We start from the raw sequence: 22869 nt of genomic DNA on the forward strand, positions 1-22869 counted from the left end.
TGTGAGAGCTGCAGCTGCTAATGTGTTTCTCAGGACACAGAGCTCAGTTTTACTGTAATATGTTAGTTACATGTCTCACACTGGCATCACCTCCATTTATTAAAAATGAGCTTTGGATGCTGTTTCTCAGGGAGATCTATCACATCAACGTGGCTGGCAGCACTCGCTGTGTGGGACGCATGCCCATATTGACCAAAGAACCCACTTGGAAATATTGTAGCATTTTTTTTTTTAATACTGAGGGAGATCTATATCTGGCCAATAGATCTTAACAGCTGATCTAATATATAAAGCTGAATGTGTGTGTGTATGTGTATGTGTGTGTGTGTATGTCCGGGATTAGCATCTTCACCGTCGCAGCTACAGCCACAAAATTTTGCACAGTCACATGTCTGGACCCCGAGAGCGTCATAGGCTATGTTGTGAGGTGAAATTTTAACCCCGCGCGTTCCAATTCACCAAACCATTTTGCCCCTATCTACATAATGGGGAAAAAGTGAAAGGAAAAGTGTTGGAGGCAAATTGACAGCTGCCAGATGTGAACAAGGGGGACTTAAAGAGTGAGAGCGATGGCGCCAAAGAGTATATACCGTACAGTTGCTAAGGTGGGGCCCCGACATGGGATACTCACCACACACGGGGATATGAACACACACACACAAAATGCGCCACACACTACCACGTGCTTGAACACATATACCACCCTCAGCACACATTTCACCCACACCCCTCGCCCCGGCAACAGACATGGTGGAGGAGTGGGTCTTCTCCTTTCTTGCAACTGCACCTTTAACCCAATCCCACCTGCTCCCCCTTTCTCTGCTTCTCCTCACTGCTGGCGACATATCTCCCAACCCTGGACCCCCACAGCTCATACCACCCATTACTACCCCCTCCTACCGCTCCCTATCTAATATGAACTACCGCAGTATTTCCAACTTAAAACCCGTGCCACTGACACCCACTCCCCTGTTCCCTCTATCTGGAGCACTCTGGAATGCCCACTCAATCTAAAATAAGCTTCATGTGATTCATGACCGTTTTCTCTCTCACAAGCTTGCCTTCCTTGGCCTCACAGAAACATGGCTAACACCCTCTGACACTGCCTCCCCTGCTGCGCTGTGTTACGGTGGCCTCCACTTCACCCACACCCCTCGCCCCGGCAACAGACATGGTGGAGGAGTGGGTCTTCTCCTTTCTTGCAACTGCACCTTTAACCCAATCCCACCTCCACCCTCCCTAATCCTCCCCTCTTTTGAAGTCCACTCTGTCCGCATCTACTCTCCATCCAACCTCCAAGTGGCCGTCATATACCGACCTCCGGGCCTGGCCACTGCCTTTATTGACCTATTCTCCACCTGGCTTCTTCACTTTCTCTCTGCTGACATTCCCACCATCATAATGGGTGACTTGTGACTTCGACATCCCCACTGATACCCTTCAGTCAACAGCCTCCAAACTTCTGTCCCTTACTTCATCTTTTGGACTTACTCAGTGGTCCTCCACAGCCACCCACACAGACGCACACACACTAAACCTGGTCTTCACCCGTCTCTGCTCTCTATCTAACTTCACCACCACCCCTCTCCCTCTTTCCGACCATCATCTGCTCACTTTCTCATCCCTGTCCTCCTCACCGATCACTCGTGTCCAGCAACATGCTCACCCCCGCAGAAACCTTGCACCCCTAGACACCCACACAATCTGACTCTATCCTACCACTGACATCCATATGCTCACTCCATGACACATGGTGCCACTGCTTTCTACAATGCCACTCTCGTTCATGGCAGAGTGTGACATATCAGTAGACAACCCTGGCACAATAACACCACTTAAAAGCTCTGGCAAGTGTCCAGGATTGCAGAGCAGCATTGGAAGAAAACAGATTCGCAAGATGTCTTCACTGCATTCAAACAGGCAACACTCGCTTTTAAGTCTGCTCTCACCTCTGCTAAACAGGCCTACTTCACAACCCGTATCTTCCCTATCCCCAACCTGAGCAATGCCTGCGACTAGTTTCCCCATACAGGAGGCATCTTGAAGCTGTCATCACCAACAAAGGCTTTTGCATGAAGTATTTAATAAATTTCAGTAAGTGGGTTCAATACTTTTTCCCTGTGTCATTTCTCATTATTATTCATAACTTAATTTATGGACATCTATGGTTTGATTTCTTTGCCTGTGTGGATTGGATGGGTTGTTACCGACATCTGTTGAGAAAATTGGAGATGCATTCAATACTTACTTCACCTGCTGTATATAACCATAGACCATAGAGTCAGAGGAATGTTTCAATATTAATTCAATGTCAGAGAATTATTTCTTATGCAGTTCAATAACATAAGAACGGAATGCTTTATTTACGGTAGTTAGTGAATGTTGTTTAAGGTTTATGTCATGCCTCGATTTTGTAACCCACACAACCTTACGTTAGATGATGCGCTGCTACTGTAGCTTAGCTGCACTGCATTTCAAAAGTGTGAGAGACATCTCCTCTCTCATTGTCTCATACTGCTACTTTGTGTATCCCTCATTTAGTGTATCTCAGCTTGGTTTCTGTGTGCAGGATCAAGCCCACAAGGAATTGTTGTAAAGAGGGGCATTAGGTAGAGTCTTATGGGCCCTCTCTATTTAATATACAAAACTAAAAAAAAACACATTTCCTTTGCCTTCTTCTTTCAATGAGTCATGACTACAGATAGGCGAACCCGAACAGTGATGCTCAGAATCCATACCGAACACATACTATTCAGGCACGGACTTCACCAGGAAGTCCGTGTTACTGTTCTGATTTGGCACCCTACATCTACATGACAACGATAGAAACACTGGCGACTCTGATTGGCAGTAAGATCATTACCATCTGTCAGAGTGCTGTAGTTCTCATTACTGTCAGTTGACAGCATGAGCCCCCAGCTGTGTAAAAAGCTTACCCCGGTCACAGATGTTGGTTGATGGCACTACTACTCCCATCAGCCTATGCCTGCTGCCGCTAATAAAAGTGAGAGCTGGCGGCGACCGATGGGCGTATTCATCAGCCTGTGCTGTAAGTAAATTTAAAATTGAAAAAATGATGTGGGTTTCCCTGTATTTTTGGTAACCAACAAGGCAAAACTAACAGCTGTGTCCTGCAACCCTCAGCTGTCAGCTATAACAAGGCTGGTTACCAAGAATAGAGGGGTCCCTCCGCCATTTTTTTAATTATTTAAATAAATAATTAAAAAAAACATTGTGAGCGCCCTCCAATTTTGACAACCATCCAAGCTACAGCAGACAGCTTGTGGCTAGTATTCTCAGGTTGGTAAGGGGCCGTGGATATTGGTAACCCCAGGCTAAAAATGGCAGCCCGTTGCTGCCCCAGAAAAATCGCATTTATTAGATGCGCCAATTCTGGTACTTTGCCCGGCTCTTCCCACTTGTCTGTAGTGGTGACAGGTGGGGTTCATGTTTGTGGGGTTAATGTCACCTTCGTATTGTCCGATGACATCATGCCTACGGCTTAGTAATGGAGAGGCGTCTATAAGATGAGGTCGCTGCGGGCTGCTATTTTTTAGGGGGGCCAATATCCGTGGCCCATTACCAGCCTGAGAATACTAACCCCCAGCTGTTTGGTTTAGCTTGGCTGGTTGTCACAAATTTGGGGGCCCCATGATGGTTTTTTAAATTATTTATTTAACTAAAAAAAAAATAGCATGGGACCCCTCTATTCTTGATAAACAGCCTTGCTAAAGCTGACAGCTGAGGGTTGCAGCCCACAGCAATGATATTTTAATGGTTGGTTATCAAAAATACAGGGGAACCCACAATTTTTCTTTTATTATTTATTTACAGCACAGGCATCAGCTGATGAGTCAGCCGCCGGCTGCTCTCTGTTATTAGGGTCAACAAGCGTAGTAGTCCCATCTGCTGACGCCTATGATTGGAGGTAAACTTTTTACCTACAGTTACAACTGTCGGCTGACACTGTCATCTGACAGTGTGAGATCTTCAGCGCTCTGACCGGTGGTAATGATCTTATCGCCAACCAGAGGCAGTGTTTGCCCCGCTGTCATGCACATGACAGCCTCGCAAACCCTGGATGTTCAAGCCCCCCATCCAAGTGAATGTGGTCCGGGTTTGGGTACTGTTCTGATACCCAAACAAAACTTTTTTTAACTGTTCGGCTGAACCCGCCGGACCAAACATCCAGGGTTTCACCCAACACTAGTCATGACCCATAACCGCATAACTTAACATACAGACATCTCTGGCTCATTTGTTTTCCAGCACCTAACGTATTATTTCCCAGACATTTACACAAACTTTATAGTGCCATAATCTTTTATAGTGCGGTAGACTGTAATAATCACCCTATTTTTGGGCCCTACACGGTAATATTTTTTTACAATTGCTACTGTGCAACCTTTGTGGCTCCATACATTAATAGTGACCTTTTGTGCCTTTGCACAAAGACAATGCCCCTTTGTGCCTCTGTGCAGTAATTTTGCCCCTTTGCGTCCACACACTACTAGTGCTTCATCTGGCCCGCTTATTTAAAGAGCCATTTTAGGACCATTATAGTGTCTTAAGTGGTGCCATTATGCTATTTGGAATGTGGATGCCATTATACTATTTGGAGGGCTATTTGGGACCCATTATACTATTTGAAATGTGGAGGCCATTATACTTTTTGGATGACTATATTGGTGCCAGTATACGGTTTGGAGTGCTAGTGGAAGCCATTATAAAGTAAGGAGGGTTGTGTTTGGGCCATCATACTCTGTGGAGGCCATTATACAATATGGACAACCATTATACTGTATGGATGGTTGTGTGTGGGCCATTATATTGTGTGGAGGACTGTCAGGGCCATTATACTGTGTGTGTGGGGGACTGTAGGGTCCATCATACTCTGTTGGGGTCACTGTGGGGGGGTATCATTCTTTGCCAAGATGTGGTACTGTAGGGTCATCAATACTGTGTGTGTAGAGGTTACTGTCGAAAAATTCAGTGTGGATGTATCATACTGCATTTGGGGGGCATTTTTTTTGGTATCACATTTTATGGAGGCCATGAAAGGGGTAGCTTTGGAAGTGAGCACACTAAGGAGCTTCAGTTGGAGCAAAAATACTTTGTAATGGCTGCAAAGCTGAGAGACATGCTCCTCTGAACCTCCCTACAAAAAAAGAATTACCGGTACATTCGGTGGGGTCACAATTGATTTCTTCTATGGGGGCTCCATAAATTCTAGTGCCACCCTCATAACTTCAATGCCTCACAACACCATGATAGTTTTTACCCCATGTCTCTTCACAGTAATAGTGCTTCTTGAGCCTCCATATAGTGATGTCAACCTTTTATAATGCTCCCCTTTTTAAAATCCACTTTTGAGTAGTCCCATACCCTGTTTGTACCAAGGAGAAATTAAGTTACAGTCAACAATCCATGATCCCACCCAAGGCGGTGAGGATGTGTGCCTTCTCCGGACAGTTTACTTCAATCTATGTATGTTCCTGGTTCAATTGCCCTTTAATCAAGCTGTCCTTAGCAAATTGTAAATAGATGACATGTTTGATCTCAGATGGTGGGAACTCAGATGTGAAGCCTTCCTGAGGCCTGTATTAGGCCGTAGTCACACACAACGTATAAAAATACGGTCCATTTTTCATGGCCGAGATACACAGAAAATTTCCTGAACAGTGATCCGTATTCAATGCGAGGATGCGATTTTTTTTTTTTTTTTCTCCAAAAATTATCCGCGTGGCATCCGTATGGCATCTATACAGCGAGATTTCCTCGCTGGCTTTTAAAATGGACATAGAATGGATCCATGGCCTCAAATATGCGTAAAAACACATATACAGTGTAATATATATATATATATATATATATATATAATCTCAGTGAGACACATATATTTATATTTCATATAGCGCTAGATAGCAGAAAAGCCGATAATTCAATTGCCGGCTTTTGCTATCTCCTTCCCAAATCCGACAGGATATGAGACATGGATTACATTCAGTACACCATTTCATATCCCTTATTTTTTTTACATATTCCTCACTACTAATGTTATAAGTGTCTGTGTGCTAAATTTGGGGGCTCTAGCTGTTAAAATAAAGGGTTAAATCACGAAAAAAACTGGCGTGGGCTCCCGCGCAATTTTCCCCACCAGAGTGGGAAAGCCAGTGACTGAGGGCAGATATTAATAGCCTAGGGAGGGACCATGGTTATTGGTCCCCCTGGCTACAATAATCTGCCCCCAGCCACCCCAGAAAAGGCACATCTGGAAGATGCGCCTATTCTGGCACTTAGCCTCTCTCTTCCCATTCCCCTGTAGCAGTGGGATATGGGGTAATAAGGGGTTAATGTCACCTTGCTATTGTAAGGTGACATTAAGCCAGGTTAATAATGGAGAGGCATCAATAAGACACCTATCCATTATTAATCCTATGTTCATAAAGGGCTAAAAACACACACACATTAGAAAAACAGTATTTTAATGAAATAAAGACACATGGTGTAGTAATAGTTTATTAAACGCTCAATTCAGTTGAAGACCCTTGTCACCTGAAACAAAGTTAAAATATAAAAACAACAATATCCCATACCTCTCCGGTATTAGTCATGTCTCTTGGTGTAAATCCATCAGAAGGGGTTAAACAACAGAATATAACTCCAACTAAATCAAACTTCTGTGAAATCAAACTGTGCACTTTTGGGAAGCAACACTGATTGACAATCAATTTCACATACTGTTGTGCAAATGGAATAGACAACAGATGGAAACTATTGGCAATTATCAAGACACTGTCAATAAGAGTGGTTCTGCAGGTGGGGACCACAGACCAAATCTCAGTACCAATGCTTTCTGGCTGATGTTTTGGTCACTTTTGAATGTTGGTTGTGCTTTCACTCTCGTTTTAGTATGTGACGGACTCTACAACCCACACAAGTGGCTCAGGTAGTGCAGCTAATCCAGGATGGCGCATCAATGCGAGCTGTGGCAAGGTTTGCTGTGTGTCAGCGTAGTGTTCAGAGGCTGGAAGCGCTACCAGGAGACAGACCAGTACACCAGGAGACATGGGGGGTAGAAGGGCAACAACCCGGCAGCAGGACCGCTACCTCCGCCTTTGTGCAAGGAGGAACAGGAGGAGCACTGCCATAGCCCTGCAAAATGGCCTCCAGCAGGCCACAAATGTGCATGTGTCTGTACAAACTGTTAAAATCAGAATCCATGAGGATGGTCTGAGTGCCCGACGTCGACAGACCGGGGTTGTGCTCACAGCCCAACACCGTGCAGGACATTCGGCATTTGCCACAGAACACCAGGATTGGCAAATTTGCCACTGGCGCCTTGTGCTCTTCACAAATGAAAGCAGGTTCACAATGAGCACATGTGACAGAGTCTGGAGAGGCAGTGGAGAGCGATCTGCTGCCTGCAACATCCTTCAGCATGACCGGTATGGCAGAGGGTCAGTAATGGTGTGGGGTGGCATTTCTTTGGAGGGCCGCACAGCCCTCCATGTGCTCGCCAGAGGTAGCCTGACTGCCATTAGGTACAGAGATGAGATCCTCAGACCCCTTGTGAGACCATATGCTGGTGCAGTTCGCTCTGGGTTCCTCCTAATGCAGGACAATGCCAGACCTCATGTGGCTGGAGAATGTCAGCAGTTCCTGCAAGATGAAGGCATTGAAGATATGGACTGGCCCGCCCGTTCCCCAGACCTGAATCCGATTGAATTCAACACATCTGGGACATCATGTCTCACACCATCTACTAACGTCATGTTGCACCACAGACTGTCCAGGAGTTGGCGGATGCTTTAGTCCAGGTCTGGGAGGAGATCCCTCAGGAGACAATCCGCTGCCTCATCAGGAGCTTGCCCAAGCATTGTAGGGAGGTCATACAGGCACATGGAGGCCACACACACTACTGAGCATCATTTCCTTGTCTTGAGGCATTTCCACTGAAGTTGGACCAGCCTGTAATTTGATTTTCAACTTTGATTTTGGGTATAATTCCAAATCCAGACCTCCATGGGATATTCACTTTGATTTACATTGATCATTTGTATGTTTAATTGTTCTCAACACATTCCACTATGTAATGAATAAAGATTTGCAACTGAAATATTTTATTCAGTGATATCTAGACTGTGGTATTTTAGTGTTCCCTTTATTTTTTGAGATACATATATCTCCCAATTCACTCTCCAGCCATGGATCCTGGCAGCCATCTTTGTTATTGAGGATTGCTGGTATCACTTACTGGCTGAAGCTGTTGCTATCATTTGCAAGAATTTTTTGCTTAGTACACAATTTTATAGAAAAAGCATTTATGAGGATTTGCACGCTACTCCCTAATGAATAACTATACTGCCACACTTGTCAAAATGGTTCTTTACCGTCATGCTTGTGTAGGAGGAAAGCTCGTTATTTGGAGAAACAAATAGATAAAGATCCAATATTGTTTCTTAAAAATAGGCAATCATCTGACTGTAGCTGCTTTAAAACGCCATACTTGGTTTCACACATAGCACTTAAAAAAAAAAAGTTATATATTTTAATGGCTTCTTCATGTCACTTTTTGCTGTTTTTTTAACCAGATGTTTGCTCTGGTTTAATAGGAAATTAAAAAAAATTGCAGGTTTGTGAAGTTTCTCTTCTTTTTAGGGTCAATGCTTTCCTAGACTTTCGAACCATGTAGCAGTTAAAAGAAGCAACAAAAAATTAAACATGTGCAAAGTAAAGTCATTTGTCATTATGTTCATTTTTTGCAGTGGTTTCGCTGTGCTACTTCAGGAGGATTTTAGGCAGAACCTCCCCGAAAAAGATGTCGTGTGCACAAACTCTTACTTTGAGTTTCTGCTTTTTTCTCACTGTGTGTGGGAGAAATGTTTCTCCCACAGACCTACAATATTTTTTTCTCCATCTGTTAAAAAATGCATGTGTTCATGTATATTACATTTTTTTTTTTGCATTTTTGGAGGATTGAGTCACTTTTTAAAAGCAAACAAAAAATCCACCAAGAGTACGTACTAAAAAAATGAAAACAACACTATATAACCTACAGTACTTAAAAGTGCATAAAAATGTCTTATGTTTTTTGGGTCAAAAATACAGATGAAAAATAGGGTTGTTATGAAACAATTATAACCATGCACACAAGCTAGATTTCCTACTCATAACTAATGAGCTGTGGTGTTCAAAGAACAGTACAAGGTAAAATTGTCCATGTAAAAAAAAAAGAAGCAGATGGGACTCCTCTTTCAAGTCTATGGAAATGCAAAAAAAATAATCGGGTACTATACAGATGATCTACATAGCATCTGATTTGAACGGGTACATTGCTATTGTTAACCTGGGAAACTGTATTTGATCATGTACATGTTGACATAAATGTTATTTCACACGGACGTAAAATCCGGACACATGGATGAGACACCGATGACCATACGGATGAACATTGGCTGAGTTTTCTGGATGAAAATCTTGATTTTTCATAAGCTTTTCTGACCCTGGTTGAAGAGTAAGGCCTCATTCAGACGTCTGATTTTATTTAAAGTAGATCTTTTGGACCAGACGTTCTTCAGTGTTTGGTCAGGGTGCCATTTGTGATAATTTTGTCAAAGTGATTTTCTGGTATGCAAATAAAAAAATTGCAACGCTTCACTTACCCACTGCAATGCTAAAAACGGGCAGCATGTGGACTGCACAGTGATGGCAAATTGCGGTGTCCGTTAGTTTCGTGGACCCATAGACTTGTATGGATTATTCTGATCCCTGACTTGGATGATAAAACGACATAGTAACATAGTTATTAAGGTTGAAGGAAGACTATAAGTCCATCTAGTTCAACCCATAGCCTAACCTAACATGCCCTAACATGTTGATCCAGAGGAAGGCAAAAAACCCATGTGGCAAAGAGTAAGCTCCACATTGGGGAAAAAAATTCCTTCCCGACTCCGTGAGACATGTCTCCGTGAATTTTTTTTATGGGCACGAAATTTCGGAACAAAGATGAATGAATGACTCCTATCATCATCTAATAACATTTTCTATCTATATCTGTTCTGTGGAGATTCAGCCTCCCTCACTTTTGGAGCCGAATATCAATCCCCATGTAGTTTAGAGAGAAATAAATGTAGAAATTGTCATGTCGTGTCTGAGTTTGAGGAAAAAGGTTGAGTTCATTTTTCATGGGCTTCATGATGTCTCAGAGGGGCAGGACTATTTACAGTCTTCTGCAACTGGAAAGAAAGGTGAACGAGGCAAAGAAATAATCACAGTCAAAGGTAAAATAAGTTAAAAGCAGAGGACGGGATTTCATTAAAATAGAGAAAAATAGAAGCAGCACAAATGCTCTGCTACTAGACCTCTACAGATGTAACTGTACATGAAACAATCAAGCCTGTGCCCTCTGGTTAGTTGAGGTGACACCTGGGCGTTCCCTCTGCACCACAGAGTCACCATCTAAGGTCGGAGTCACACTAGACCGTAATACGGACGAGTGCAATCCGATAAAAAATCACATAGCACTCGGCCCAATGTTAATCTATGGGGCAGCTCCTATTATCCGGTGTTTTGTCGGCCGTATTCGGGATCCGAGTGAAATCGCAGCATGCTGCGATTGTCAGAGTATCTCGGCCAAGAATCGCCAATGCAAGTCTATGAGTGCGAGAAAAAAACGGATTACACACGGACCATCAGTGTGACTTGCGAGAAATACGCACCGGTGTTCTATAGAAAAGCCGGCAATTCAGTGCGGTGTACAGTAAAATCACACTGACAGGTTAGAATAGAACAAATAAAATTAATGTCTACACATAGTATAGGGGTGTATATATATATATATATATATATATATATATATATATATATATATATATATATATATATATACAGGTCCTTCTCAAAAAATTAGCATATAGTGTTACATTTCATTATTTACCATAATGTAATGATTACAATTAAACTTTCATATATTATAGATTCATTATCCACCAACTGAAATTTGTCAGGTCTTTTATTGTTTTAATACTGATGATTTTGGCATACAACTCCTGATAACCCAAAAAACCTGTCTCAATAAATTAGCATATCAAGAAAAGGTTCTCTAAACGACCTATTACCCTAATCTTCTGAATCAACTAATTAACTCTAAACACATGCAAAAGATACCTGAGGCTTTTATAAACTCCCTGCCTGGTTCATTACTCAAAACCCCCATCATGGGTAAGACTAGCGACCTGACAGATGTCAAGAAGGCCATCATTGACACCCTCAAGCAAGAGGGTAAGACCCAGAAAGAAATTTCTCAACAAATAGGCTGTTCCCAGAGTGCTGTATCAAGGCACCTCAATGGTAAGTCTGTTGGAAGGAAACAATGTGGCAGAAAACGCTGTACAACGAGAAGAGGAGACCGGACCCTGAGGAAGATTGTGGAGAAGGACCGATTCCAGACCTTGGGGAACCTGAGGAAGCAGTGGACTGAGTCTGGTGTGGAAACATCCAGAGCCACCGTGCACAGGCGTGTGCAGGAAATGGGCTACAGGTGCCGCATTCCCCAGGTAAAGCCACTTTTGAGCTACAGAGAAGCAGCACTGGACTGTTGCTAAGTGGTCCCAAGTACTTTTTTCTGATGAAAGCAAATTTTGCATGTCATTTGGAAATCAAGGTGCCAGAGTCTGGAGGAAGACTGGGGAGAAGGAAATGCCAAAATGCCTGAAGTCAAGTACCCACAGTCAGTGATGGTGTGGGGTGCCATGTCGGCTGCTGGTGTTGGTCCACTGTGTTTCATCAAGGGCAGGGTCAATGCAGCTAGCTATCAGGAGATTTTGGAGCACTTCATGCTTCCATCGGCTGAAATGCTTTATGGAGATGAAGATTTCATTTTTCAGCACGACCTGGCACCTGCTCACAGTGCCAAAACCACTGGTAAATGGTTTACTGACCATGGTATTACTGTGCTCAATTGGCCTGCCAACTCTCCTGACCTGAACCCCATAGAGAATCTGTGGGATATTGTGAAGAGAAAGTTGAGAGACGCAAGACCCAACACTCTGGATGAGCTTAAGGCCGCTATTGAAGCATCCTGGGCCTCCATAACATCTCAGCAGTGTCACAGGCTGATTGCCTCCATGCCACGCCGCATTGAAGCAGTCATTTCTGCCAAAGGATTCCCGACCAAGTATTGAGTGCATAACTGAACATTATTATTTGATGGTTTTTTTGTTTGTTATTAAAAAACACTTTTATTTGATTGGATGGGTGAAATATGCTAATTTATTGAGACAGGTTTTTTGGGTTATCAGGAGTTGTATGCCAAAATCATCAGTATTAAAACAATAAAAGACCTGACAAATTTCAGTTGGTGGATAATGAATCTATAATATATGAAAGTTTAATTGTAATCATTACATTATGGTAAATAATGAAATTTAACACTATATGCTAATTTTTTGAGAAGGACCTGTGTGTATATATATATATATATATATATATATATATATATATATATATATATATGTACTATTTGTAGTCGAGCATGAGCGAATATTCTGAAAAATTCCCACGCTGGAGTTCATATGAGTTTATGCAGCAGGGGGCGCAGCACCGCAAGTCTAGGTAGCTACGTTCCCCTGCTTCCCATTCATTCCCCACTTTTTACAGTCAGGAGCACAGCTGCATTAGTAGAGCTTCTGCTTGTAAAATTATTTAAGTGTTCCCTTTATTTTTTTGAGCTGTGTGAGTGTGTGTGTGTATCTATAATATAACGCTGGGAGTGTCACTCTGTCCGAAGCCTTTATAGACTGCGCAAGCGCCGGCGCAGTCTGGGCCTCACAGAGTGACGCTCCCAGGAGATCGCGGTATGCATAAACACTGAACGCACACCACGATCTCCAACAGAGAAGCAGGGACCGCCAGGAGGGTAAGTATGAGCTATATTCACCTGGCCGCTTTCCACCGCTGCGCGCCGCCATCTTCCTGGTCCTCGGCCTGTGACCTTCAGTTCAGAGGGCGCGATGACGCGCTTAATGCGCGCCGGCGCCACCCTCTGACTGACCAGTCACAGCCAGAGGACCGGGAACATGGCGGCGCGCAGCGGTGGAACGGGGCCAGGTGAATATAGTAAGTGCTGGGGGGCCTGAGCTGGCGGCGATACCGGCACCTGACCCCCACAGCGCGCCGGTATCCCCGCCTGCTCAGGACCCCCAGCACTCGGCGCCCAGCGACCATAGGTGAGTATGGTATTTTTTTTTTTTATATATTGCAGCAGCGTACGGGGCATATACAGTGGAGCATCTTATGGGGCCGTAAACCATAATGGAGCATCTTATGGGGCCATAAACCATAATGGAGCAGTGTACGGGGGCATATACTATGGAGCATTTTATGGGGGCCATTGTTATGATAGGCAATTCAGTATCACAATGGACATGGAGGTCAGAGCACATACAATGATCTGACAATAACCCAAAATAATAGAACGAGCTCTGAGACGTGGGAACTCTGCAGACCGCAATCCCTGATCCTCTCCAAACACAACTAGAGGCAGCCGTGGATTGCGTCTAACGCTCCCTATGCAACTCGGCACAGCCTGAGAAACTAACTAGCCTGAAGATAGAAAAAACAAGCCTACCTTGCCTCAGAGAAATACCCCAAAGGAAAAGGCAGCCCCCCACATATAATGACTGTGAGTAAGATGAAAAGACAAATGTAGGGATGAAATAGATTCAACAAAGTGAGGCCCGATATTCTAGACAGAACGAGGATAGGAAAGATAACTTTGCGGTCCACACAAAACCCTAAAGAAAACCACGCAAAGGGGCAAAAAGACCCTCTGTACCGAACTAACAGCACGGAGGTACACCCTTTGCGTCCCAGAGCTTCCAGCAAAACAAATAGACAAGCTGGACAGAAAAAATAGCAACAAATAGCAAAGAAGCACTTGGCTATGCAGAGCAGCAGGCCACAGGAATGATCCAGAGAAACACAAGTCCAACACTGGAACATTGACAGGAGGCATGAATCAAAGCATTAGGTGGGGTTAAGTAGAGAAGCACCTAACGACCTCACCAGATCACCTGAGGGAGGAAACTCAGAAGCAGCAGTACCAGTTTCCTCCACAAACGGAAGCTCCCAGAGAGAATCAGCCGAAGTACCACTTGTGACCACAGGAGGGAGCTCTGCCACAGAATTCACAACAGGCCATATACCTTTATGGAGCAGCGTATGGGGCATATGGATGGGAGCAGCAAATTAAAGAACGATGGCGCAGGATGGGAGCACCACATGACAGAACGGGGGCGCAGGATGGGAGTAGCACATGACAGATTAGGGCAGCACATGACAGAACGGGGGCTCAGGATTGGAGCAGCACATGACAGAACGGGGGCGCAGGATGGGAGCAGCACATGTCAGAATGGGGGCGCAGGATGGGAGCAGCACATGTCAGAATGGGGGCGCAGGATGGGAGCAGCACATGTCAGAATGGAGGCGCAGGATGGGAGCAGCACATGTCAGAATGGGGGCGCAGGATGGGAGCAGCACATGTCAGAATGGGGGCGCAGGATGGGAGCAGCACATGTCAGAATGGGGGCGCAGGATGGGAGCAGCACATGTCAGAATGGGGGCGCAGGATGGGAGCAGCAAATGTCAGAATGGGGGCGCAGGATGGGAGCAGCACATGTCAGAATGGAGGCGCTGGATGGGAGCAGCACATGTCAGAATGGGGGCGCAGGATGGGAGCAGCACATGTCAGAATGGAGGCGCAGGATGGGAGCAGCACATGTCAGAATGGGGGCGCAGGATGGGAGCAGCACATGTCAGAATGGAGGCGCAGGATGGGAGCAGCACATGTCAGAATGGGGGCGCAGGATGGGAGCAGCACATGACAGGATGGGGACGCAGGATGGGAGCAGCAAATGTCAGAATGGGGGCGCAGGATGGGAGCAGCACATGTCAGAATGGAGGCGCAGGATAGGAGCAGCACATGTCAGAATGGGGGCGCAGGATGGGAGCAGCACATGTCAGAATGGAGGCGCAGGATGGGAGCAGCACATGTCAGAATGGGGGCGCAGGATGGGAGCAGCACATGTCAGAATGGAGGCGCAGGATGGGAGCAGCACATGTCAGAATGGGGGCGCAGGATGGGAGCAGCACATGTCAGAATGGAGGCGCAGGATGGGAGCAGCACATGTCAGAATGGGGACGCAGGATGGGAGCAGCACATATCAGAATGGGGGCGCAGGATGGAAGCAGCACATGTCAGAACGGGGGCGCAGGATGGGAGCAGCATATGACAGGATGGGGATGCAGGATGGGAGCAGCACATGACAAGATTAGGGCGCAGGATGGAGCAGCACATACCAGGATGGAGACCATATACCAATATAAATGCTCGCCACCCGGGCGTAGAACGGGTTCAATAGCTACTGTGTATATATATATATATATATATATATATATATATATATATATATATATATATATATATATATATATATATATATATATATATATATATATATATATATACACACACATACATATATATATATATAATATATGTACATATATAAGAAAAACGGGACACTTTTGCATTGTTTTGCTGCATTTTAAGAAAATGTATAAGCTGATTTTCACTATACCAGCAAATTAATGAGATTTCAGAAATTTCATGCACAAGTTTTTTTTATTCCTGACGGAGTTTGAGAACTGACAAGAAAAGCAATAGTGTGCAATAGTCACACCATACACGTACCCTATGGCTCAAGACAGAATCAGCTGTGGAGGATATCCACTAAATAAAACATAACCTTTAATGATAAAATGTTAAAAAATGCGCACCCAACAGGACACAAACAACGAATAAAGTGCTCAGGTGAACCAGTGCTCAATATAATAACAAAATGGTTTGATCTCACCCAAGCTGCCGGACACCGTATACTTCCAAACGACACAAAAGAGATCCAGGGTTTGTAAAGCAGAGACAGGGTTGAGGTTAAAATATCTACCCTGTAGCCCCTGTGTAACTCCTGTCCTGACAAGGACAGGCCCCAAATGGACCTCACTATAGGGGACCAACACACCCAATGTATATAAAGGCAGAGTCCTTAATCCATTAAAGTCCAATTTCTTCCTCCCCTTGGGTGTGTTGGTCCCCTATAGTGAGGTCTGTTTTACAAACCCTGGACCTTTTTCATTAAAGGTTATGTTTTATTTAGTGGATATCCTCCACAGCTGATTCTGAGTTTGAGAACTGCAGTCTTCAGCATGTTCCTACATTCTTCCGCCGTTTTTGTAGAGCTTTTCCACCCATAGAAGACAATGAGAAAGTTAAAAAAAAATGTTTTTGGTGAAGAAAACTAACTTTATTAAACATGTATTGGAGACAAAGCACACCCAAAAACATTGCAAAAAAACACTAAAAAAATAACGCAAACAGGCGTTAAGACTGTAGCATTTTTACTGCCTACAGAGCAGATTTTGGCTGCAGAAAAACAGAAAAAAGGCACCTGAATTTGAACATAGCCTTAGGCTCCATATTTGCATCTGTAGTAAAGCTAAACAAAATAAAAAAAGCTAAAAAAATACCTAGATCTGTTCTTTTGCAGTTAAAGTACTGTAAATTCTTAAATGCAGCTGTTATGGCTGTATGAAACTGGTTTGCAAATGCATGATTGATGGAGGGCAATTCCATCCTTACCATGTGCAACAGTGCAGAATATAAACCCAAATAATTATATCATTCTAAATATTTGTACAAAAAGGTATTGGTAAAATATTGACTATTTACTCTGAGTTGTATCTCCACAGAAGACCCCTGGATGTTCAGGTCATGCAGGTTCTGCCGAACATTTAAAAATAGTTGGTTTCAGGTGTCCGGACACCATTCATATGACTGGAGGGCCCATACATCTACATGACAGCGCCGCAAACACTGTGTCAGATTGGAAGTAAAATCATCACCACCGGTCAGGGAGCTGCAGTTCCCACGCTGTCAGATTAAAAGTTTACCGCCGGTCACAGAGGCATCATTTGATGAGAGTACTATTCCCATCAGCCTACACCTGCTGTTGCGGATAACAGCTAGAGCATGCACTGCCGATGGGAGTACTCATCAGCTGGCACCTGCTCTATAAATAAAGTAAAAAAAAATGTATTGTCTGTTCTATTTTTGATAACTAGTGCTGGCAAAACCGACAGCTGCGGGCTGTAACCCTCAGCTAGCAGCTTTATCATGGCTGGCTATCAAGAATAGAGGGGTCCCCATGTGTTTTGTAAATTTATCCAAATGAATTATTTATAAAATGGCATAAGGTACCACCTATTTTTGAGACCAGCCAAGCTAAAGCTGGGGGCTGGTATTCTCAGTCTGGTAAAGGGCTATTGTTATTGCCCCCCCAGCCTAAAAATAGCAGCCCGCAGCTGCCCTTGAGAAGGTGCATCTATTAGATGCACCAATTCTGGTGCTTTGCCCAACTCTTCCTACTTGCCCTGTGGTGGTGGCAAGTGGGGTAATATTTGTGGGGTTGATGTCACCTTTGCAATTTCAGATGACATTAAGCCCAGAGTTTAGTAATGGACAGGGGTCTAGAAGATACCTTTCCATTACTAACCCCATAGTCATTTTGTAAATAAACAACCAGAATTAAGTCCTTTATTTGAAATAAAAATCCATACTCTGTTTTAAATATGTATTTAAAAATAACAGTTATACTCACTTTACGCCCACTCCATTGATTTCTTTGTCACCTGTAGAAAAAACTGTAAAATAAACAGCAAAAATACTCCCTGTAAAATAGGAAAAATAATTAACAACCTTCTCCCTCACCTGTCCAAAGTGAAGATGTCCCATCAATGGCTGGCAGTGGGCTCTATGACATCACTGCTAGTCAGTGAAGCTGCGCTCGAAGCATCACATTCTCCTGTGGTTTGTAGCCTGGATGGTTGCATCATTGCACCATCCAGGTTGTAACCCACATATCGCGGAGATGGTTTACGGCATGGGACATCTTCACTTCGGAGGGGGGAGGGATATGGTTGTTTTATTATTTTTCTTTTTTTTTTTTTTTTTTTTTACAGTGGACAAGCACTTCAATGGAATGGGCACAAGGTTTATTTAAATAAAGGAGTCAGTTTATTTCTTTCAAATAAAGGATTTTATTCTGGCTGTGTCAATCTAACTATGGCATTAGTAATGGAGAGGAATCTTAGAGATGCCTCTCCATTACTAACCTGTGGGCTTGATATCAGTGGCCATAAAACCGCTGACATCAATCCCACAACTATTACCCCACTTGTCACCACGCACAGGGCAAGTGGGAAGAATATGGCAAAGTGCCAGAATTGGCGCATCTAATAGATGCGCCTTTTCTGAAATGGTTGTGGACTGCTATTTTTAGGCTGGAGGGGGCCAATATCCTTGGCTCTTTTCCAGCCTGAGAATACCAGTCCCAGTCGTCTGCTTTAGCTTGGCTGTTTGTCAAAAATATAGGGAATCTGCAACGTTTTTGAAATTATTTATTTAAATAATTTAAAAATGAGGTTTGGGGACCCCTCTATTTTTGATAACCAGCTATGATAAAGCTGATAGTTGACAGTCAAAAATAGAACAGACCCCACTTAATTTGTTTTCTTTATTTATAGCGCAGGCGCCAGCTGATGAATACTCCCACCTGTTATCAGCGACAGCAGGAATAGACTGATGAGAGTAGTACTCTTTCATCAGCCCCATGCCTGTGCCTGGAGGTAAACTTTTTACCGCCGGTCATAGCTGTTGGCTCACCGCAGCTCTCTGAACGGCTGTAATGATCTTACCGCTGATTAGAGTCGCAGGTGTTTCTTACACTGTCATGCACATTTCTTGGAGAAGTCAGTGTTCGGGGTCCGTGTACGAACACTAGGTGTTCGGTATGGACCCCGAAGTTTACGGCTTGGGTTCGCCCATCACTACACAGAAGTAATTTTTATTCTTTCTTCATAAATGGCTTGTCCTGTGTCATATACACCCCAGTCTCATTACTCTGCCTTTGCTTTTCAGACACTCTCCTTTGATTTGCACCAGAGACTATCTGACAATGAGAATACTTCTTCAGCGGTGAGTATAGGATATGACATTACGAATATTCTGATGGATCTTTAATCCCATTTCCTTCTCCGTAAGATGTAGGCTAATGTATTATTGCACACTCGTCCTGATATAATTTGCAGAAATTCACTCCAAGGCTGCAAATGCGCTAGGTCTGCTCTGACATTTTGGTGAGATGAAGATGTCACATGCAGTCTTTTTATGTATTGCAGTTCATCTCTTAAGACATATTCTGCCTGCAGCAATTGCTCTATTATCTACCTCTGACGAGGAATGACATGAGACATTTAAACAACTTGCTACCTTCCTGAGTAGTTGTATATTCATTTCATGCTTAAAACTGTAACCTTGAAAAGTTAGTCAATTTCTGCTATAAACTTCCTACATGTAACTGTCCTAATGTCAGTGCTTAAATGGAGTGTGACATCATATAATGACCTCCTGTCTAAATAAGGTTTTGCGTTACGTGTATTTTTTTTTTTTTTAAATTGCCAGCGATTTTTTTTTCATAGTGCGAATTATATATATATATACTAGATGGTGGCCCGATTCTAACGCATTGGGTATTTTAGAATATGCATGTCCATGTAGTATATTGCACAGCCACGTAGTATATTGCCCAGCCACGTAGTATATTACCCAGCCACATCATATATTGCCCAGTCACATAGTATATTGCCCAGCCACATAGTATATTGCCCAGCCACATAGTATATTGCCCAGCTTCGTAGTATATTGCACAGCGACGTAGTATACAGCACAGAGCCACGTAGTATATTGTCCAGCCACGTAGTATCTTGCCCAGCAGACATGTAGTATATTGCCCAGCCACATAGTATATTGCCCAGCCACATCATATATTGCCCAGCCACATAGTATATTGCCCAGCCACATAGTATATTGCCCAGCCACATAGTATATTGCCCAGCTTCGTAGTATATTGCACAGTGACGTAGTATACAGCACAGAGCCACGTAGTATATTGCCCAGCTACGTAGTATATTGCCCAGCCACGTAGTATATTGCCCAGCCACGTAGTATATTGCCCAGCCACGTAGTATATTGCCCAGCCACGTAGTATATTGCCCAGTCACGTAGTATATTGCCCAGTCACGTAGTATATTGCCCAGCTACGTAGTATATTGCCCAGCTACGTAGTATATTGCCCAGTCACGTAGTATATTGCCCAGCCACGTAGTATATTGCCCAGCCACGTAGTATATTGCCCAGTCACGTAGTATATTGCCCAGCTACGTAGTATATTGCACAGCCCACATAGTATATTGCCCAGCCACGTAGTATATTGCCCAGCTACGTAGTATATTGCACAGCCCACATAGTATATTGCCCAGCCACGTAGTATATTGCCCAGCGACGTAGTATATTGCCCAGTCACGTAGTATATTGCCCAGTCACATAGTATATTGCCCAGTTACGTAGTATATTGCCCAGCTACATAGTATATTGCCCAGCCATGTAGTATATTGTCCAGCCACGTAGTATATTGCCCAGCGACGTAGTATACAGCACAGAGCCACGTAGTATACAGTACAGAGCCACGTAGTATATTGCCAAGTCACGTAGTATATCACACTGCCCACCCAGTATATAGCAGCCACGTAATATATAACACTGCCCACGCAGTATATAACAGTGGCCACATAATATATAGCACTCCCAACGGAGTATATAACACTGCCTATGTAGTATATAGCAGCCACGCGGTATCTAACACAGCCCACGTAGTATACAGCAGTGTGGGCACCATATCCCTGTTAAAAAAAAATAATGAAAATAAAAAATAGTTATATTCTCACCCCCTGGGATCCACCGAATCTCCGGCGATATGCGCGCGGCTGCTGCCATCTTCCGTTCCCAGGATGCATTGCAAAATTACCCAGATGACTTAGCAGTCTCGCGAGACTGCTAAGTCTTCTGGGTAATTTCGCAATGCATCGCCGGGAACAGAAGATGGTGGCAGGCGCGAGCGGATCGTCTGACAACGGAGGGTGAGTATAGCAGGTTTTTTTTTTTATTATTATTTTTAACATTACATTTTTTTACTATTGATGCCGCATAGACAGCATCAATAGTAAAAAGTTAGGGACACACAGGGTTAATAGCAGGGGTAACGGAGTGCGTTACCCGCGGCATAACACGGTCTGTTACCGCCGGCATTAACCCTGTGTGAACGGTGACTGGAGGGGAGTATGCCGGCACCGGGCACTGACTGCGGGGAGTAAGGAGCAGCCATTTTCTTCCGGACTGTGCCCGTCGCTGATTGGTCGTGGCTGTTTTGCCGCGACCAATCAGCGACTTGGATTTCCATGACAGACAGAGGCCGCGACCAATGAATATCCGTGACAGACAGACGGAAGTGACTCTTAGACAATTATATGGTATATATATATTATTCATTTCTACAATTCTCCCACTAGCCACTAGGGTTTCTGTAGGCTCATACTTCCTGTTTCAGGAACGGTTTTCAGCAGGCTCCTTGTCAGAGGCAGGGTTACAATGACAGGTATCACCTTTATCCACAACTGACACAGGATCCACCATTCACAGTAGGTGATATTGCAGGTGATCCTGCTCTACCTCCCTTCACAATGACCTTTGCATGTGCTCATTAGACACATTGGTACAATCAATAGGGTCAGTATTTGATCATTGTTGCTATACACATGTTGTTTCCTGAAACTATAGGAAGTTAGTCTAAAAAAGGCCCCAGTGGCCAGTGTTAAATAGCAAGATTATTTTTTATTTTTAATATAGATTTTGACAAGTTAAAAATGACCAGAATTAAAAAAAAAAAAAAAAATACTTGTAACACAAAAATCTGATTTAAACAATAGGTTATTTTCTGATGACTTATTCCCTTTATAACAGAGTCCAGGATTGATAAGGAACATAAAGGGGGTTTCCAGGTCATTTAAATATTTTTTTTTGTAAGAAAATAATACAGATTTCCATATACACCTATCAACTCTTGGGAGAAAGGAAAGAACACAAAATTCCTTAGTTAGGAGTAGAGAAGTTAAATCTAATCTATTGTAGTTCAAGTAAGTGTTAAAAATGTGTACCATATTTTTCAGACTATAAGACGCACCAGACCATAAAACGCACCTATGTTGTAGATGAGGAAATTAGAAAAAAAAGGCAAAAAATGTTGTCAATTCTGTTCTAATATTCCTTATTTTGGTATATACCGGTAATATTTTTAAGGTTTTTTTTTTCATTTGAAAAAGCCGTAAATTTGCATCTTTTCCCATAGGACTATTCCTCTGTACTGCTCCTTGTATTGCTAACCATCCTACTTGTCTCTTTAGTACCTTTACTTGGTGCGACAGGAAATGGAAGTTTCCCAGAAGTCTGTGGGCGAGTTTTGCAGCTCTCTGAAGCAATATCTAAAGAATGTATCAGGGCAAGGAGAATGCTTCCAGTGAGTGCACCTGATCTACTTGGACGTGTGTGAGAGAATGGCGTCATATTTTTGCAATAGTGAACCAGGTGGATGTATAAGTTTATATAGACAGGATGGTAGTAACATATGACCCAAGTATTGTAGAAATTCAAAGACTGGACTAGAGAGAGACATACCATGTGCCACACACTTCTGCCCGGAGCTAGAATAATGTGTTTTAGAGATAAAATATATTCAATGTAAATTGAAATCAAGTAGAATATTATTAAATTTGCATGTCCTTGCGAGTTCAAACTATTTGCAATTCAATTCAGGTGAATCTTCTAGAAGACGCCTGACTGCTTTATACACATTGCAGAAG

The 22869-nt window shown here is 43.4% G+C and overlaps 1 protein-coding gene across 3 annotated transcripts in view; it reads left to right on the forward strand.

Annotated features, from left to right (window-relative positions):
* The window catches only part of NECAB2 (N-terminal EF-hand calcium binding protein 2), a 268082-nt gene that overhangs the window by 239552 nt on the left and 5661 nt on the right, over nt 1-22869 (forward strand). For all 3 annotated transcript variants that reach the window (XM_069740424.1, XM_069740426.1, XM_069740427.1), the window contains 2 exons: nt 19037-19093; nt 22414-22526. In XM_069740424.1, the coding sequence (XP_069596525.1) occupies nt 19037-19093; nt 22414-22526 (170 nt within the window). The remainder of the gene's footprint in view (nt 1-19036; nt 19094-22413; nt 22527-22869) is intronic.

The sequence above is a fragment of the Ranitomeya imitator genome, chromosome 9 (genome assembly GCF_032444005.1).
Source record: "Ranitomeya imitator isolate aRanImi1 chromosome 9, aRanImi1.pri, whole genome shotgun sequence".
In the NCBI taxonomy this organism is placed as follows: Eukaryota; Metazoa; Chordata; class Amphibia; order Anura; family Dendrobatidae; genus Ranitomeya; species Ranitomeya imitator.